This window comes from Callospermophilus lateralis, chromosome 14 (assembly GCF_048772815.1).
Source record: "Callospermophilus lateralis isolate mCalLat2 chromosome 14, mCalLat2.hap1, whole genome shotgun sequence".
In the NCBI taxonomy this organism is placed as follows: Eukaryota; Metazoa; Chordata; class Mammalia; order Rodentia; family Sciuridae; genus Callospermophilus; species Callospermophilus lateralis.
The window spans coordinates 23,607,693-23,628,734 of NC_135318.1; the positions used below are offsets into that span (position 1 = coordinate 23,607,693).

The window sequence follows — 21,042 nt, forward strand, 5'->3', positions numbered from 1 at the left end:
AGGGCCAGGGCATATTTTCAATGGTGGCCCCAGGGAACATACCCGCTGTGGGAAATAGTGCACAAGGTGGGGATGTACCAAGTAGCCTGGGGAGGGCAGTAAGGTAGGTCCTAAATATCCAACTGGGGGATTTACTCATGTGGAGAATCTACATCTCATGAGAGTAAATTTTCAGTGTACCTTTCCACTGATACATCCTGAATAGCCTTCAACTCCATAATTTGTAGAATGGATTCCTCATGACAAATATTTAATCCCATTCCGTTTTTCATTCTGGCACTGAACATATGTCTACATCTCTTTCCACACTTCTTGTCCTTCGCTTCATTCTGCAGACAATGTGAAATGAGGGAGGCAAAAACTCAGGGAGAAGGAAGGGGAATCTGTCCCCAGAACCAGTGCCACTTGGTACCTTTCAAAGTCACACGAGGTTGTTCCCTGGTTGCTCCATTAGGATTTGTCCCAGAAGACAAGAAGACAGTCTTTAATTGCTACTGGGGATTGAATTCAGGTGTGCTTTGCCACTGAGCTACATCCCCAGCCCTTCTTATTTATTTTGAGACAGGGTCTTGCCAGCCTAGACAGGCCTTGAACTTGTGATCCTCCTGCTTCAGCCTCCCAGGTTGCAAGGATTATAGGCGTGTGCCATCACATCCAGCCAGATGACACTCTTTATTCCATTAGATGACTAAAATGCCATTTTTGTGCTTTTAGAGAAAACCAAAATGTCATTAATTATCAAACTATCAAAACTGGGAAACCCAGGATCCTCGTGTATCATGTATCTTCCTTGCTTCCAAAGTATAAGTCAAACACACACTTCCTCCCTCTCTCTATCTCAGGGAACCTGGGCATAAAGGTGGTTTTATATTTGTGATAGAAGGGAAAAAAATATATGGGCTCAGAATCTGAACTTGAATTTGGGTTTCAGTGAAGCATTGATCAGCTGTGTGAACTTGGACAAACCCCTTAACCTCCCTGAACCCGAGTCTTCCCACCGAGGTATGTGGTTCATCTCTAGTCTTGCTGTCATGCCCAGATTTCTGCAGCCTACCCTATGCTTAGTCCCCAAACCCAGTAGCTGGCTCAGGAGGGAAGGACACACCCCTTTTCCTGCTACCTGTCAGCTCCTTCTTCTTGGGCACAGTTTTTGCTTCTCACCTCTCCCACCCCACTGGGAAACAAACTCTTCAGTGTAAGAGCTGGAGTCTCACTGTGGAGGCTGGGTCTCCATGGCCTACTCTACCCCTGGGGTCGACCCCAAGTCAGTCCAAGCTTGGTTTGGTACTGATGCCCTTTGGGGGAGGGAGTACCACTGCTGCCTGACCACGTCGGTCTCCTCTCCCCTGTAAGGAGACCCCTAGGTGATGCTGGACGGGGAGCTGCTGCTCAGGGCATCTCCCATGTTGCTATGGCAATGAGGCAATGGCAGCATGAAAGCCAGGGTATCGCAACCTTTACTGAGTTCATCTAGACCCCTCATCCTGAAGTCAAGACTTGACCAAACATGTCCCAGAGTTTCCCTTCCAGAATGTTCTTTCCCACTCCTCCCCTCCATCACCCCATACTCCCAGGTAAATTCGACCAGTTCCTAAAATTCACTGTGGTTCTACCACTTCCTGACATGTTCTTATGTCCTTCTCCCCATATGGAATGCCTACCACCTGGTGAAATCCTAAACTCTACATGTCTGTCCTAATTTTTGCCCAAATGCCATCTCCTTCAAAAGGCCTCAGCTTCCTGTCCACATGTAAATCCTTCTCCTGCACAGGCCAGCCTATGCCATTCTGTTGTCTTCTCAGGAAAGCTTCCAGCTCCTGCACTTGGCTCCACAACCAAGATAGAAACAGTCACTCCACAACCTGGGCCAGGGTAGGGGATGGGTGTCTGGTCACTGTGAGCAAGAAGTCAGGGCATCAACACCAGAGTCAAGGGGGTAGGGACTTGATGCAATCCACATCTGAGCCTCAGGAATCTGTCCCACGTGGTTTTCTCCTATTAGACCAACAGGCTCCTAGGAGGTGGGGGCCAGTTCCCAGCACAGACTTTGGAGTGTGGCAAATGCCCAGTAAATGTGTTCATTGAATGAATGAAAGAGCAGATGAATAAATAAATGAGATACACAAGTCCAAAGTTGGCAAAATTTCATAGAAAACAAGGTGCAAGAAAACAAATTGGCTAAGCCAGTATATCCAGATGAATTCTCCTTTGCAGGTGGGGAAGCCTGAGGGGTTGAAGGCTGAGGGGTTGCCCCTTGAGAAATCCCCCTGAAACTCAGAGCAGGCAAATGCAGAAGAGGCCAGCAGGCTCAGTGTTCAAGGATGATTCCCACCAGGAATGGAGAGGCACCTTCCATCGCAGGCCAGGGCAGGTCTTTCTGTCTCACCTGCAGAGAATGATCCAGAAGTCCTGTAGGGGGAAGTGCAAACAGCTGCCCAGGTCCCCTGACTGGGGCTACTGCAAAGTCACTTCCAGGATGTTTTGAATCTGCTGTTCCCGTCCTCCCCCAGGGCAACCTGAACTCTGCGATGCCCCTCAGTGAAGCACACTCAGAGCCACTTTCAATGGGTTTACATCCTACATTGAGAAATGGCGCACTGGAGGGACCAGAAAGTAGCAGATGGGGATAACTTGTTTGCAAAAGCTAAGTGTCTGTGATGGGTTTCCCCTTCCCTCCCCTCGGCCTTGATGCGGAATCACTACGCTGTGCTGAGCTAGTGGAATAGCCTTGACTCTCAGGGAATATGAGCATTTTTTACGCTCAGCCGTTCCAGCCGTAAAGATTTTTATCCTATTACTGCTAAGTGACGAGCACAAGGAGAGAAATGATGATGATCTTTGGCAGTCATTCCAACCGAGTAAATACAAGGAGGGAGAAGCGCGTTGGGAGCCCGGGCCACAGCCCCTTCATTTCCCAGGATGAAAAGGAGCAAAGGAAAAATGTCTTTCTGGTGAGATGTATCCAAGTGTGGAATTTTCCCTCCAGGCAGGCAATGGGCGCCCCACTGTTTGAATCATTTAGCACCACACTGGACCGAGGCAGGGGGAAGGTGCCCAAGGGAGCAGGCAGACCCAGCCAGGTTGGGGAGGTGACCTAATGAAGCTTCCCTGGCTCTTCCTCGGTGCAGCCCACAGCTCAAGGGCCATGTCCACCCTGTTACCTGCTCCCCTGCCATCCAAGCAACCCCATAATAGGCTTTGCTAGGCAACAGCAAAAATATACATTGGCTTGATCGAAATATTTCCCCCTGCTTGAGTCTCCATCTGATGGCTTCTTGTTTGCCAGATATTTTATGTGCTACTGGGATGATGGCAAACCCAACTGTTGTCACCAGTACTTGGTGATGGGGCCAGGGCGGGAGGACTAGAAAAGGAGGGCTGTATGTCAGAGCAGTCACTGCTTTATAAACCACAAGCTCCCTCTGGGGACCTCGCCCCAGCTAGAAGTTGCTCTTCTTGACGCTGACACCGTCTTGATGCTAACACCGTTCTGCATGGCACCTACTACGTACCACCCCCTATATGACATATGTAGGTACATTTTATTCATCCACAGGACCAGGGCAGTGATGTGGAAACTGATCATTAGTATGGGGGAGTGGGGAGTTGAAATCAGGGTGCCCCATTTTTCTGTTCAGTGGAGGTGGGACCGGAATGGGGGACACATGTGTACATATCTGCACTGAGAAGACCAACCACAGAGGGAGACATCAATCCACATCTGTGTGGCAACTCACAGAATGATAAATCTTTGAGGTTCTCTAGACCAATGGCCCACTTTACAGATGAGAGGAGCTGGGACGTTCTAAAGGCCACTCGGGTTCCCTCATCGCCACTCCTCTCACCCAGCCTGTGCTGGGAATGAGACCAAGCCAGGACATGCGTGTCGAAGGGCCTGGTTCCAGTGGCTGGGGAGGCTGAGGCAGGAGGACCACGAGTTCATAGCCAGCCTCAGCAAGCCTGTCTCTAAATAAAATCTTAAAAGGAGGGGAGGGGGGGGGACTGGGGATGTGGCTCAATGGTCAAGCACCCTGGGTTCAATCTCCAGTATAAAAAAAAAAAAAAAAAAAAAAGTAGAAGCCAGTTCCAGCCTTGGGATCGTGAAAGTCTTGGAAAACGGATGTAAGGAGTAGGCTAGGGGCGTGGGAAGGGTGTTAGCTCAGCAGTGTGAATGAGGAGGGGACCAGCTTCCATTTGAGGCTGTAGAAACTTGCTTTGTAACCATACTGGATGTCACATCACCCACTACCCACCCCCTGGACCCTGGACACCCTGAGAAGGGGGAGTCCAAGCCTGCCCCAGTGTGATCTTGCGTTCCTCGCCTCAGGCCTCCCACACTCTGGATAAACCGGACTGCCTGCTGCAGACCGACTACAGAAGCAGGGGAACTGGTAACTGTTCTATTGCATGCACAGAATGAAGACCCTGGGCTTCTCTTGCCACCCGGTGCCAGGAGAGCGCCAATACATTTGGCGATTCCATCAGCACGGAGGCAGGTCGGGTGAAAACTTCCACAGCCTTCCTCCCCTCCCCGTCACATGGCACCTTCGGATTCCTAAGCAATTCGCCCCACAACCGCCCTCTTGGCAGCGCCTGCTCTAATGCTAGGCTAATAGTTCTCTGTTTCAGGCGCTGTCCAAACGCTTCCTATAAATCAGAATCCAATTACTGTGGTAAGAAAATTGGAAGCAAATTTAATAAGCTCGGACCCCTCCCACATGCTGTTCCTTCACTCTTCTCCTTTCAGTAATGAGAACTCTTTAAGGGAAAAAGCCTTTTTTCCTTTAACTCTGTGTCTGCTCTCTTGATTCCTCTTATGAGGCCCCTGAGGGTCAAAGGATAATGAGATGAGAGCTTCTTTGAGCCCCTCTTCTCCTCTCTACGTGTAAGGCAGGTGGCAGAGAGTGGCCGATGGTCTTTCCAATCTTACTCTTCCATTTGTTCAAAAAATAATTAATTCCTATCTCATGCCAGGCACTGTGGTGGACACTCAGCATGTTACCCTAGAGGGCAGCTGGTGACTGGTGGGTATCATACTCAGCAGGACTTTAGCTGCAAGGCATGATGGGAACACAAAATGGCCCCGGGGGAGCAAAGCCTGTATCAATGGGATTGAATCCCATGAAGAAGCCAGACGCCCAGTGTGGGCCTATGGACCTGCGCTCAGGGGTGGCCCTGCTTTAGCAGGTTCTTGGTAGAGGTGATGCCAAATGCCAGGAGAATGGCAGGCCATGGATCCTGTGGATGAAGGAAATAGGAGAAGAGGGAGGAACAAGAAGGAGCCCAAGAGGTCAAAGTCTCCACAGGGAAGAGACTGAAGCCACATCACCTGGACAGAGGGAGAGAGCTGCAGCACATGGCAGGTAGGTGGCCTTAATCAGGGGCTCTACTCTCTACTCAAACCCCGGGCCTTTCAGCTGAACCATTCCACCCATGGACTTCATGTGGGCCACAAAAGCAAGCCACAAAGGTAAGCCCATGTCCTGTGGTTTCTAATGAGGGAGCCTCAGAATCAGCTCACTGGTAGTGCTTGCTAATAACCAGATTGCTGAGATGCAGCCACAGAGAATTCTAGGTGAAACCTAAGAATGTGCATTCTAATAAGCTCCCATGCCACACCTATGCTGCTATTCTGCAACTTTGAGAACCATTGTTCTAAGCCCTCACCATTCAGAGTCTGATCCACAGACCAGTGGCATTGGTATCACCGGGAACTTTTTATAAATGCAGAATCTAGGGTCTCAACCCAGAGCTACTGAATCAGACTGAAACAAGATCTGCAGAGGATCTGTTTGTTTGCCTATTTAAGTTTGAGAAGCACTTACCTAGAGCAGTAGTCCTCAACCTCGAAGCTCGTTAGAGTCACTTGTGGAGCTTAGAAAGGACATACTTCAGCTGATTGGAGTCTGGGTATCAGCACTTTAAAAAGGCTCCCCAAGTGCCTCTTGTAAGGAGCCTGGACTGAGAGCTGCTGAGGCCAATGCTTACGAACAACACTCTACACTGCAGGGGTTTGATTCCACTTGCTCCCATTTCTCTGGCATTGAGCCTGACCTTGAAGCCCACATCTGTTCTCCCTTCTCCCACTGCCATGCATAACGACTCAATGATCTTATTAATAATGCCTCTTCCTGGTTCTTGGGATATTGGCGCTTCTTTAATTTGGGGTCTGGTTCCAACATGCTGAAATTTTCTGAATTATTTAGTTTGGAATAGGTCAGTCTTTACCACATATTTTTATTTGATACTTACAAAATCCAAATTAGGTAGGATCATTATTGTTAATTTTATCTTTGTCAAAAGAGGAAATTGAGGTACAGAGATGTTAGACAACTTCAAGTTCAGCTTGGACTTGAAACAGGACAGTCTGAACCTGGAGTCCCTGTCCTGAACCTCTGAGGAAATTCTGCTTTGAGGAGGTTTGCCCCATTATCTTGCTGGGGTGATGGGTTGGTAATACATATTTATGTTCGGTTTTGAAGAATCAAGGTGAAAAGCAGAGTCAGATTTACAGTAGCTATCTTTACTGCAGTTTTGTCCCCCAGGGGACACATGGCAATGTCTGAACGTGTTTCTGATTGTCACAACTTGGGAGAGGGTATGCTAGGAAGTAGAGATGAGAGATTTTGCTCAAATCCTACAATGCATAGGATACATGCACAACAAAGTATTATCTAAGCCAAAATGTTAGTAGTGCTGCTATTGAGAATCCCTGATCTGCAGGCTGTTAGTCCCCAGGAAACACGGCTGGTCAGAGCCATGGCAGGGTCCAAAAATGAGCCCCAGGGCTCCATTAGCCCAGGCAGGAAAACCTCAGGTGCTGCCTCAGGGAAAATGTCAGGATACAATAGGGAGGCTGGAATCAGGGAGGGATTAGGGACTCCAACCTCAGCTAGTGCCCTGAGTAGCAAGGGCGGGAAGAGAAAGGTCCTCTAGCTAGGGCCCATCTGAGGGAAGAAAGGCTTTGCTGGCAGCCTCTGAAGTTCTCATCACTACGGGTGACACCAGCAGGGGGTGCACTCTACCAAACTGGACCCCAGGAGAGCTGATCCCATTGATGCCTCTCCAGTTCTATCCTGGTGCTAAGTTAGTATTCCGTAACCCCAAGTTAGCTCAACCCCTGTCCCTTCTTCTTCCTGCACACTCAGAGTAAGTTCTATAAACCCAAAATTCTCAAGTAACAATCCTGGCTCCTGCAGGGCAAGGTTGTTGCCCTGAGGCAGACATATGGCTGATACAAGTTCCTTTTCTGTCTTCCCAAAGGGTGCCTAAATTCTGCCTAACTCCTCTCTTCCCTCTTCGCAGCATTTCCAGAACACAGCTCCTTAACAGATGGAGTGTCCGCTGGGTGAGGTGCAGAGCCCAGAGCAAGGCTGGTGAGCTGGACCCCTGGGGACAGGCTCAATTCTTTATCACCTACCACAGCATACTCCAGCCCTTGCAAAAATGCCCTTTTCCTCACTCTCAGATCAGAGATGAGTGACAGTGTGGAAATCAGTCCCGCTCTGAGTGTCCCCAGGTGCGCCTACATGGAGAATTCATGGAGCCTACTTTCTGCAGGTGGGACCAGTCCCAAGTGTCTCTTGAACGGCTCTTGTCCTGATGCATCAGCAGCTTTCCTGGCTAGGAGGCCTCCTTTTGTCCCTCCTAGGGCCTCTGTATCTGGATTTAGGACAAGGGACTAACTACTTGCATGATACCCAGAGGGCTTCTCAGTCCTCCCTCTTCCTTGGTCTCTTTTACGTAATTTTTGCTTAGGGAAATACAATAACTTGATATTTAAAGAAAATTCTCACAAATGCCAAGAAGCAAGATAAAAGTTCTGGGGGATTTAAATAGGAATTTAGGGCTCCGACTTTAAGTTGCTATCAGGCCCACAGAATGGAAGCGGTATGTCTCACGTCATGGGAATTCTGCTATAGGGGATGCCATGCGCTGCTCCTAAGGAAGGTTTCATAGTACCTTGAGGGGAGAGTTAAATTTGCAAACTGTCTGGGTTAGAAGAAGCCAGAATATCGAGTTAATCTCCCTTGCTATATTCACAGGGAAATCAAAATTCTGGCTCCTTCTGGGAATGGTGGTGATTACCAAGAACTGGTCCCATGGCTCCATGAATATATGCCATGTGAGATAAGGTTTCTGAATTGTGCAAATTCATCAAGGAAACTGAGTCCACAAGCCTTTACCCAGTGTCAATTTAAGAACGATCAAAGTAACTAGCTTCATAAGTCCTGGAAATTCTTTCTTCTCTGTGAATAAATCCCAATTTTATACATGTAGGTACCCAAAGACCCAAACAAATATAGGAAGCTAAGAATCCAATGCCAGTACTACAGCCTCTTGGTCAACACTGCCTTCAAACTCCATCCCCAGCGGGCAGATTGCTGTTTGGCACAAAGTCTGTGACTTGCAACAGAGAGGAAATGTGTCCACACAGGTCTATGACACCTCTGGACTCCCAGGGCAGAGGCCAGGAAGCCCAGAAGAGAGGACTGGAGTTAGGCCTGGCTTGCTTGCTCAAGCCTCCTCAGGAAGCAGAAGGGCTGCCATGACACCAGGAATGGTTATTCCTGAGATTAAGCATCTCCACAAAGTCTCTTTTTGTTGAGAAACAAAGCTTTCTGCATAGTGCCACACCTGATCAATGTCACCTGATGAAGGGGTGGCCTGATCAAGAGGTGGCAAGAGGGAAGCTGGGTGAATGGGCCCCTTCGCTAAGGACAGAACCAATGGCACGTGGAGATGCCTCTTAGCTTCTCTTATCACATGGCAAATGTGCAAGAGCTATCTCAGGAAGGGTCTCCCCCAGTGACAGGAGAGACTCCAGCCTGACTTCCATGGGGTATGTCCATCCTGCTGTCCCCCACTCTGAAAGGCAGGCCAGGCCCTGGGAATCTCTCAGGGAAAAATATACAGTCATGCATTTATAGTCTCCATGAGTTCAGGACAAGTGTCACCTCGGGTGGGGGTAGGCACACCACTCCCCAACCTCGTGGTGGAAAGTGGGGGGCTTTGGGGTGGCTCACGGCAATAGCTGCACAGACATCATGAACCCTTAGTGTCCAACCAGCAGCAAATGCCCCAGCTGATGGCACTGGGCAGTATACACAGTGGGCCCCCAAATCAAGCCTGTTGCTGATCTGGCCTGACTGCAGGGAGGGGTGGGGGTAGTGGCCTGGGAGAAGGAGAAGCACCTCAGATGACGAGTGTCCGGGACGGCCCGATTGCTGGAGATCCGCTCGCTCTCCCTCTGGTTGAAAGCATGGAGTTTATAGGGATCTTCGCCAACGCGCCACTTTTTGGCATTCAGATACCGCCGCTCATCAAACTGCTCCCATAGGTCTTCCCAGTCAGCATCGGAAGGCTGTGTGACAAGGACAGAAAGTCTGTAAGAATGGCTCCCTGTCCTCCACGAGCCCCCTGTCTATCTCTCAGCACCCAACCATGGAGATGAGGGTGGTTTCAGCAACGCTGGGCTCAAAGGTGAGGCCGGAGGCAGAATATTAATAAACCCACCAGCAACAAGAACAACAGGACAAGGACAAGATTGGCTACCACCAGTTAGTGAGCGATACACACCAGGCACTGTCCTGGGACCCTGACTCACCTCATCTCATGTCATCCTCGCTGCATCTGAGATGGATGTGGCTCAGATTCCCATCATACAGAGGAGACTGCTGAGACAGGTAAGTACCTGGCCAAGATCCCACAAAGTTGGGACATTCTAGCATCCTGACCCCAGAGGCCATCTCTCCAGGGCAATCTGAGAACACCTGGCACAATGGCTGGCACAGAGCAGGTACACAATGACCACCATTCTCTCCTCCTCTGCCACAGGAAAGGTGGTGACAGAGAGTAGGGGACCCACCTATAACAGTGTGTCCTCATTACATGACAGGTCCTTTTTTTGTGCAACTCAAGAATCTGTGACTGTTTTTAGGAAGCATCAAAATGGCAGAGTGAGTAATGACCCTCACTGTATATGGACATGGACACACCACTTTAGAAGGTGTCAGATGGTTTCTGTTTTAATGATCTCACATCATACTCACCATAACCCTCTGGGCTGAGCAGGAAAGATAGGGTTCCATGTAGGTGGCTGGGCTGTGTGGGGTTGCACACTACCAAAATGGTGCAATCCAAGGCATAAAACAGCCTCCTGGGCCCCTCCAGCCTGGGAGACAAGGGGCTGCCTCCCACCAGAGCTCAGGATGTCTGGTTCCCACCCCCCCAACTCACCAGTTCTCTGACCAACAGAGATTCTCTACGTAGCCAGCAGGGCTGGACTTCCTGGCTGGACAAGAGAGATGCTTACATTTGGATGCTATTTCCCAAGGGATGTTACTACTTTTACCCTTGGGGAGGACAGTCTGTATCTAAAAGGACCTGGGACTTTTCAGGTTCACCTGCACCATGAATGCTGTGTCTCTAGGAAGAACTTATTGATGGGGTTCTGACTTGGTACAGGAGGGCTGGTGGCCTGGGGCTGGCATCGTCACTGAGATGGAGCTGCTCATTTATGTGTCACTGACCCAAATCGTCATGCAAGTGTCTCATGCTGCCAGGGTCTTAAGGGAGCAGAAAGCTGCACCCCATCACAGAGCAGGATGTGCTTCCTGCACCGGGGAACCTGAGTGGGAAGGCCCAGGACAGGCTCAGCCAACAGGGGTGCAGGCACATGGCAGCTGTGGCAGGTAAGAGGGGCCACGCCAGTCTGCTCGTTCATCTTGGGCATCCGCGATCTTATCCGGTAATTGATCTCTCTCTCTCCCTCTTTGTTATCTCTTTTTGAAACAGCATTCTCCTGCTAATAGCACAAGATGAAGCTCTGGAAACCAGTGATTTTTATCCAATAATTGATTTTATTAATGTCCTGTGATACTGCTGCTCCAGAACATGCTAGGGAGAATTTAAGTGGGCGTGTGAAACCCCAAGCCTGTGCTGCGCATTGTCAGAGTCTGACAGCTGTCACCTATGGTTGGAACATCTCCCCAGAGTGACCTTGACATCCCATCTTCCTGGGAAGGGCCGTGGAACTGTCTCCCACTGGCTCATTTCCAGCTTAATTCATTGCAATTCTCGAAGTAAGTTGTGATCCCTTAAATTGCTCTAAGCCAAGGAGTAGGGGAGGTGGAGAGGAGGGCCCTTGCCCTCAAGGGGGTTGCCAGGTGGCAGAGATACCATGGAGACCCTATGCTATCACACAAAGGGAGTTAACCACATAAGCTTCATGGCACGCTGTGAAAGCACAGAGGATTGAGGGCTACAGGGACAGCTCTGGATGATGTGTCAAATAAATTAGATCTTGAAGGATGAGAAGGGGTTTTACATTGTGTAAGGGACAATAGAAGGGGTAAATAAGTGTGTAGCAACAGCCAGGTAAAAGACAGTATATTAGAGTCCTTTAAGCTAATAGAGACCAAGCAATAAGGTGTGTGTGCACATTCACACGTGTGTGTGTAAGTTTACATAGGAAGATTATAAGGATCTGGCTAAGGATTATAGAGGCTGACAAATTCCAAGACCTGCGGTGGTCAGACACAGGAAGAGCTGACTGGTGTTTCAGTTCAAGCCCTAGGTGGAAAAAACCATCCCAGCTCAAAGGCAGTCAAGCAGAAGTTCCCTCTTTTTTTTGTTTTTGCACTGAGGATTGAACCAGGGGGTGGGGGGAGGGGGAAGGGGGGAGGTCTACCATTTCGCTACATCCCTGCCCTTTTAAATTTTTATTTTGAGATAGGTCTTGCTAAGTTGTCCAAGCTGTTCTCAAACTTGCAATCCTCCTGCTTCAGCCTCCCAAATCTTTGGGATCACCATTACGCTGAGTGAGGAGTTCCCTCTTAATTTTGTTGTTCTATGGGGCCTTCTTCAGTGGACCAGATATTCGGCCCCCACATGCATGTGTGCACACATACACAATGGAAGGGCAATCTGCTTTATTCAATCTACAACCCAAATGTTAATCTCATTCAGAAACGCCCTTACAGACTCATTCAGAATACAGCTTGACTAAATGACTGGGCACCCTGTGGCCCAGTCAGGTTGAGCCTCGTATAAAATTAACCAGCACAGGCAGGAGGTCCAGAGACAGAGACTCTGCTCAGGGCATGGTTAGCTCAGGAGGGGAGGGCTGGAACAGGGATCACAAAGAGGACATGATGAAGGAAAAATCTAGAATGCAGCTAGGTCTCAGGAAGTACGCCCCGGAGAAAATGTCTCTAGCCACATGTGTGGAGTGGAAGTGGAGGGAAGAGAACTCCCTCAATGGGACCAGTCGAGATTGGCTGCAGTCACCTAACCTGAGCCTTACAACAGAGCCTTCCTGGGTGCCACTGGATGGTTCCTTCCATCTGTTGGAGAATCAGGTGGAAGGGCAGGCACCCATGACAGCATGAGGGGACAGGAAGAGGAGGTGTAACCACCTCTTAGTCTCATCCCAGCCCCTACTCTTTATTCATACCAAACAGAGACCCAGGGCCAAGATGGCACCAGGCCGTGGTTGCTCGCTCAGCCTGGCTCTTACCACCCACAGGAAGCAGAGCATCCCGGGCATCTCTGCAGGCTCTGCCTCTTAGAGAAGTTGCTATGAGAACTCAGCTGGAATTCTGGCCCCGGAAAGCCAGAGCAGCAGCCAGGCTGGCAAGGGAAATCGCATGAACAGTCAGTGGCAGGCGTCCTTGCAGGGGACTGTCCCCTCAGGATGTCACATGTGCAGAGTCCCTTTCCAGTCCGCTGCACTGAGACCCCTGGAGGGGTGTCAGTTGTCCTGGGAGCTGGGCTTTCCTACAGTGACATCTGAATATATTAAACGATGGTGAAGGTGTGTTTAAAATAATGACATTTTAATTTTACACAGAAGCTTACACATACATCGTCACACACCCCTCACACAACCCCTTTGTGCGGGGCGCGGGGGTCAGCTTGCCCAAGCTCTCCAGCTAGGAAAGGGTGAAAGCGCTGATTTAATTAATCCTCCAGCAGGCCCCCCAAGGCCACAGACAGGAACAAACTATAAGGGTAAAAAGTGCACCAGAGGGTCATGCTGTTCTATACCTCCTGAAGTCAGATGGGTTCAGCAAGGGATTCGACCCCATGGTGCAGGAAGGGGACAATACCCACCATGAAGGCTAACTTTCACATCAAGTTTTCATAGGAGCTGTTCCTTGAACATGCTGTGCCTATGGTCATGCCCCCATTCACTGAGCACTTATTATACCACATTTTATTTCCATAGCAAGAACTCTCCTCTGCCCAGCCCCACCCCATCACGTTTCCACACAAGGCAAAATAAAGCCTGGTGAAGTCTGGCACGGAGGTCGGTGCACAAGGGGCTCCCCCCTCTCTGGCACTGGTAACCTGATCACTGAAACACTGTCAGGGGCTCCCCACAGCCCTGGCCTCCCCTCTCCAGGGCGGGCAGGACTAACCTCACCAGCGGGGGCTGCACGTGCCTATCGACTGCTCTGCTCGTGCCCACACAGGAAGTGCTCACCACTCCCAGAAGCAAGCCTCCTGTCTCACCCAGGTGTTTGGATGAGTACGTTTGGGATCTGCTCCATGGTCACACCTAGAGGCACCCCTGGGTGTGCTGGTCCCTCAGTCTAGAGTCAAAATGGGGAAACAGGAGGCCCAACTTCATTCTCAGGCAATTCCACATTGTCCAATGCAGCTTTTACCAGAAGTCTGACGTTGGCATTGGAGGGTGGCTCACTGGCCAGAAGGAATGACATTAAGAAGATTAATGTTGTTTCCCACTTGCTGATTATTGAGTGTATTCCTGTATTGGTCAGGGTTCTCCAGCAAAAGAAAACCAATAGGGTGTGTGTGTGTGTGTGTGTGCACGTGTGTGTGTGTATATGTGTGTGTGTGTGTGTGTGTGTGTGTGTGTGTGGAGAGGAAAGATGGGGGAAGAAAGAGAAATAGATTTATTTTAAGGAATTGGCTCACACAATTGAAACTTGGAGTCTGAGACAGACGGCAGTCCCCACTGGTGAAATATCTTTGTGCTTGGGGGAAGGTCAGTCCTTGTACAACTCCTAAGGCTTTCAACTGGTTGGACAAGGCCCACTCACCTTATGGAGGGTGATCTGATTTACTCAAAGTCTACCTATTTACACGTTAAGGTCATCCAAAATATACTCTCAGGAAAACATCCAGAATAATGTTTGATTAAATATCTGGGCACTATGACCTAATCAAATTGACACAGAAAACTAACTACCAAAGGTCCCCTTGTCAGAACCTCAGAGGGAAGTAGTGGGGGGGGGGAGTTTGAAATTTATTTAAAACCCCCACAAATCTATAATACAATAGCAAACTCTATTCCTAATTTTCAAATGAGGAAACTGAGGCGTGTGTTCCCAAGTTCACACAACAGCCAGGTGTCTGTCACGGAGCTTGTCTTTCTTACAGATGCAGTTTCTAAGCCAGCTGTGGGGCTGAGCTCTCATCTGCACACATCCAAGCTGCTGCCAGGACCATAGCCGCTGCATCCCCAGTACCACCCAGTGTGCTCCTGATTTCCATGAGCTCCCAGAAGACCAGATGCCCACAGGGATCCTCATGCCAACCTACAACTAGAACCTAAATAAGGTACAATAAGCATAGTTTTTGATGTATTGTAGGGCTTTCCAGAAGGAAAATCTTCAACATGCAAAGCCAGGGAAAATATAGGGTGCTACAATTACAGTTGGGGTAGTTGAATGAAAAGCAAAGACAAAATGTGAGTCTGCCCTGGGGGGAAAGGTTATTGAGAAGTTGGGTCCCTGACTCCCCCAAAATTGGACAAGTTAAACTTAGGATCTCAAGAAAAAAAATGGGATGGTCCAGATGGGTTGTACCCCTGGCTCTTGGAAGAGGGAAATGTAAATCCTATCTGGAGAAAAGTATCCCCAATTAGGCTCCAAGACTCCCATGAAGTCCAACAAAAGATGAACTCACAATAAAAAATTTCCAGATGCACAAGGGAACAAGTCACTACAGGCAAGAATCAGTGGAATCGATAAAAAATCAACATCATCCAAGGGCTTCAAATACAGAAATTATCGGACAGAGAACAAAATATGATTGTAGAAATGGTCAGACGGATTCAAAAACGAACCAAACAGAAATTTTAAAAATGCAAAGTACAGCAATCGGAAGTCAACACCACCCAGGCCAAAGAGAAATGTTTACAATCTGCAGCTCATCTTCACTTGGATGTCTTATCATCGTTACCCTTAGTAAGTGGGTCAGGGCTAGTCATATTGTTCCCACTTCACAGATGAAAGAACTGAATCTGGAGAAAACAGAGAAATTTCCTCAAGAGCACATCAATACGGTCCACTACGGAAATTCTCACCCAAGACTTTTGACGTTAAAATGTGTCCCTTCCATCACACCAGATGTTACCATATAACCACAGGACCATTTTGCCCTCCTTCCAGTTAGTCTCAAAAAGTACCTAATGATCTGCTCACCCTTGTACTTATCCAGCCAGCAAGGGCAGTTATCATCGGGAGGGAGTACAAATGGTCCCACACGGCTCTAACCTGCTACAGGAAATCCTACCGACAGGAGATGCTCTGGGAAAGAATGACTGTTGGTAACAGACTCCCCCAACGGGCAGGACAAACTCCAACAAAGGAGGGGCAACCAGCCCTTCGCCCACCTGGGCTCCTAACAAAGGAAAGAGCTGGAAAATCCTTTCCCTTCACGAGGGACAGCACATCAATTATGGATTATTAGATCAGATCTTCATTTTAATATTTCCTCCATGTATTATCACCTCCTCTTCTCACTGGAATTCTGTCTTGGGAGTTATTTAACTGATGTGCAGAAATCTAAATTTAATTTATTATGATCTAACTCACTTTAGAAGCCAAATTACCCTGCACTGGAGAAGGATCAAGTCAATATCCCACTTGGCTTTCTATTTATCTTCTGCAGGGTTTTCTCTCCTTTTCTTTAGTGTTCATTTTTATCTCGGGTGCTGGTCATAAATTTAAATTTTCCTCGGAATTAGACAATTGCTCCTTCAATGTTGTAGTTTAATGGTTGGTATTAATTATAGGAGCGTCACTCCTTAAAGGGTTTGATAGAGAGAATGGACATATAATAGAGGAGGAAAGAGCTATTTCTCAGACCAGATGAGATAGCATATCATTCAACAGGGATGAGTTTACTCTTCTTCTCCCCCCTCCTGTCCTTTTTTCCAATTTTCTAACTTAACACTCAGGTGCTAGAAAATGGATCTGCTGGGATTTGCCCCTCTGTGGCCTCTGAGCCCCTGAGGCGTCTGCAGGTTGGGACACCAAGCCTAGACCCCTCTCTCATGCTGGGCTTTTCTTCCTTTGATTTTTATCTCATTTAGTCTCTGAGGGCAAGAGTGACCTCGGCCTCCCTCTGTCCTCCCCACGCTGCCCTCTGGTCTGCACTCACCACCCACATCTCATTTGAGTGCCACGTGCAGATACAACTTTGGGGGGGAGCTTCGAGCGCTCTGGAAGAAGAAAAAGTTCCAATAATTATTATAATTGCCTGAAAATTCCAACTGTGAAATATAATATGATTAGCTGAATGGACGAAAGCCCAGGTTTTGTTTCTGGAATAGAAAAAAAGAAAGCTCACACAATTAAGACCTTATATGGAGATTAATTTGCTTACTAATTAGCATGAGAGGGAGGTGCCAGGGGAAATGGAAGTCAGCATGACAGGGGAAGAGGGCCGGCCGGCTCCAGGCACGTGTCAGGACGCGTGAGCCCCAGTGCTGATGGGCCTGCTTCTGCCCATCAACATCCCGAAATCCCACCTCCAAAGACTAGACCCGCAGCTCCTTTATGGAAGCGCTTGTCACTTGCCTGAAGAATACATCCCAATTGCTGATGAATTGGGAGAGAGCTGGCCCTGCCCATGCTGTTTATTTCTTCATCCCTTTGTGTTCAGGGACTGGGACAGCAGGCTGGCCACTGGAACTCAAGAAGTCAGTGTTGTCCAGCTCTGGTACCCAGAGAGCAGGAGATCAAGGGCAGCAGGCACAAGTATCCTCATGGGGCTCGGGAGAAGGAGGGTTTAGTAGACCCAATAGTGGCACAGAGGAGTGGGTTTGTCCCTGAACAGAAGGCCAGTGCTAGAGGAGAGCATTGCTAGCAATAGGTACCAGCACCCAGAAGAGTGGGTGGATGTAGGGGAAGAGCTGGAAGTAGCTCCGGAAGGGCAGCCTCCAGCTGAACAGGGCTGGACACTGAGACATGCCATCTCTGGTGTGCACAGCTGAGCTATCGTGGGCACCTTATTGTGCATCTTCGGGGTGATGTGTCAGCCACCTCTGAGGGGCAGAGGTACCAGACTTGGATTTCTTGATGATAGATGAACCCTCTCTAAGAGTTGTACATCTGTCCCCTTAGCTTGCTGTACAGGGCCAGGAAATATCATCAGGCATCATCAGAAAGCTCTTCAGCTGCAAGAAATAGCTATGAGGCCAAACAATTTTCAAGGCCCTAGTGAACCAGGGTATCTAGGGGGGCCACAATGAGCAGGCCTAGGGTGCCTGTGGATGGAAATGTGAGAGCGGAGGTATCTGGTAGGTACTGCACAATACCTGCCTAGTTACCTTGCTTTAAACCTCCCTTTGGGCTAAACAAAATGTGCCCATGGGCTGATTTTGACCTGCAGGCCACCAGATTATGACAGTAATGGAATAAAAGGAAAAGGGTCAAGAAACACTAAAAGGGGAAGCATCAAATAAATGGGAAATGAATCGTAGCAAGCCTTGTGCTTTTGTGACTTCTTTTCTCCTTCAAGGGTCCCTTGTTCATTTCAGTCCAATTCTTGTGGACAGAAAAGCAGCAGCAAGAGTGTGTGTGTTGGGGGTGGGGCGCAGGAGAGGAGTGGAGGTGAGCAAAGAGTGGGAAGCAGGGCCCCAGGTATGATCCTTTAATTCCAGAAAGCCATGCCCTGAACTTGGCTTTGCCTAGCCTGTCCTTTCAAACTCTTGCACTCAGTGTCTCCCTCCATCCCAAGGGCAACAGTAATCTTCCTCTGGTCCGGTTTTACGGGCTCCAATCAGATCTCAGAAGTGAGATAAGGTATGAAAAATTGCTTGGTAAGACATAATGCATATGTAACATATTATTATCGTCAACATGGCTGTGGTCACTATTATTTATTTTGGAGGCTGAATGCTAATAGAGGGAAAATGCAATTTACATTCAGCCAATTTATGTTGAGCTGCTTCTGCCTTCCCTGTGGCAGAGAATGGGGTCCCTGTCAGCATCCACAGGAGACTAGATGCTTCTTCACCTTACTGTCTGGCTATAGGGATGGGTCATTATCAACACTGGTGCTTTCTGCAGCTTGGAGGTCTTTTTTCCCCCAAGTCTCCATCTCAAACACAGAGTGGGAAGCACAGGGCCAGGTGAATGATAAAACAAGAAACTATTTTAACAACCATAATACATACTGGTAAGGTTATTTGCAGTTTAGAAGGCCAGAAATGGAGCTCTGTGCTGACTCCCTTTTTATGCACAAGGAGGTGGAACTGTCCTGGGTGATTCTGGGGAGACACCAGCCCCAAACTGCCTGAGACCCTGAGCACCCAGAAGGCCCAGGAACCTGAACTCAGAGTTAGCTGCTCACTTTCGGGCCCTCTTTTTGAACCTTGTCAGTCCCAGTAGATCTTCTCCACGCCTCCTGGGCTTTACTTCCCCTGGGGCCAGGATGCCCAGGTTAACTGCTCCACTCACAAAAAGCATGGCTAGCAGGATTTGAAGCTTCCTTAAATCTCCCTCTTCTCAGGCGAAGAAGATTTTATTTCTTGGGAGATATCAAGATGGGAAATTATGAGAAGCCCAAGTAAAAGAACTTTCTCACACTGGACACAATCACCCCAAATAGCAATGACCACTGTAGCAAATGATCATTTTGCAGCGCTCACTGGGTTCACTGCATGCCAGGTTCCACCTAAAAATGTCACTCCTTCAAAACTCAAACCTAATTATTTACCATACCTCACTTTCCTGAAGAAGAAACTAAGTTTGGGGAGCTAGAGTGGCTCAAGGTAACACAGTAAGCAGACGTTGGGTTTAATCCTGGGCAGGCTGACTCCATGCACGTGCTGGGCCAGGACTTGGCAGACCCAGGATCATGAGGGAAGCGAGGCCCCAGCCCAGGTAGAGACAAAGGCAGGCTGAGTGGGGAGGCCCTGGCCACAAGCTCAGTTCTGCACCCTCTGGTCAAGGCTGTCCTAGAAACTCCTTCCCTCATCCATAAGCCAAAAGGTGCTCAACCAGAATACAGCTAGAAAGAGAATTTCAGAGTCAAGTGTCCCCTAAGTCCTTGTCACTCATTCCCCAAAGGTGACTTCAGTGAACAACCTCCCACTCTCAGCTGAGCAGAAGCTGTTCCCCTCTCTTCTGCGCCTCTGAGGTGGAAGACTGATCTCCTGAGATACCGAGATACCGTGTGCAGCAAGGCCAGAGCGTCGCACATTTCCTATCTGCTCAGTAAATAAGGTGACATCCAGATGCCCTCTGGCTGCCTCGAAACTAGGTCAGCCGCTGAATCTGTAGGTGTGGGGTTGGCGCGATGACTTTGAATCGACTTTATCTCCGGGGACTCCTGGACGGCTGCTGGCTGGCTTTTAATGAAAGGGGCTCTTTTCATGTCAAAAACAGACCCATAGTTCCCAGATACCATGTGAGCCTGCTGCATGTGGAGTAGGATGGGCTGCCTGCCTGAGCCAAGGGCAAACTGAGTGCTGCTGGGGACAGTGCAGGTAGGCGATGATGGCAGTGGACTGAAATCCTTACGAGCCTGTCCCCAATACATGCCATCTCCACAACACAGCAGCAGGCTCTTCCAGGACATTTACATGAACTGTCAAAAAGGGATTTATGATACACTCGCTTATATAAACAATGCTGTCCTTGGAAGAACCAAGAACTGCTCGTCACAAATGACATGCTCGTCACCAACCATCCTTGGGCTTTGGACAAGGTCTGCATGTCCATCTGAATAGCTGTAGGGGTGTTAAGTGCTAGAGGGATATTTAAAACCTCTCCCCCATTCCCATTCAACTTCTTTTTCTCCACAGTGGCCCTCGGGTTGCTTTTCAGAAAGGGACATACAACTTTCATCCAACCTGGTATTGTTCAGGACCCAGATGTGCTTCAAACACATCAGGAAGAGGTGGATCACTTTGTAAGACCTGTTCTGGCTTCTGATTTACTTCCCAACCGTACTCACTGGGAGAGTCCTTTTGGTAATCTGCTTCTTCAGTGCATTAAAATTAGAATCCAGAGTCAAAGTTCAGCATCTGAATAATTTTCCAAGGCAATATTTTGAGCAATGAGGTCAAAACTACCCCAAACCACCAGCCACGGTGGTATACACTTATAATCCCATTGAGTCGGGAGGCTGAGGCAGGAGGATCACAAGTTTGAGGACAGCCTGAACAATTTAGTGAGACTCTGTCTCAAAATAAAGAGGGGCTGGGGATGTAGCTCAGTGGCAGAGCAACCCTGAGTCCAATCTCCAGTGCCACAGAATGAAAAAACACTCTCTCTCTCTCTCTCTCTCTCTCTCTCTCTCTCTCTCTCTCTCTCTCTCACACACACACACACACACACACACACACTACCAAACCCCTGTCACCCCCTTGCCTCTCTGCCCACCTTTGTCCTCACCCTCCACTCCCAGGAGCCAGGAAGCAAAGCTCTCTGGCCACCACTTCTGAACAGGGCATGTCCCTCCCGCTATTTTGTCATGCTTTACGACTGACCACTATATCTCAGAGTTCATCTCTTCTTCCCAGGGTGAGGAAGTCAAAGCCAATGGAATAAATCCAAGCCTTGAATTTCTCAATGCCACTGGGCTCTTGGATTTCCCTGGGACCCAGTCCTCTTGGGGGCCCTCTCTTTCAGAACCTCAGATCTTTTCTTAGGCTGCCATCCTCTCATCTCCTTCGCCTCCCTGGCCTGGTTGCTCCTGGCCATTAAAGAGCCTCTCCCAGCACATTCAACATCAGGCTTTCCAGGCAGCTCCTCACCTGCCTCTGGAATCCAGGCA

At 48.9% G+C, this 21,042-nt stretch overlaps 1 protein-coding gene across 1 annotated transcript in view; it reads right to left on the bottom strand.

Moving 5' to 3' along the window:
- Galnt14 (polypeptide N-acetylgalactosaminyltransferase 14) overlaps window positions 1-21,042 on the bottom strand; it is a 203,568-nt gene that overhangs the window by 65,917 nt on the left and 116,609 nt on the right. Inside the window, exon 2 of the mRNA XM_076833382.2 lies at window positions 9,195-9,364. Coding sequence (XP_076689497.1) covers window positions 9,195-9,364 — 170 coding nt within the window. The remainder of the gene's footprint in view (window positions 1-9,194; window positions 9,365-21,042) is intronic.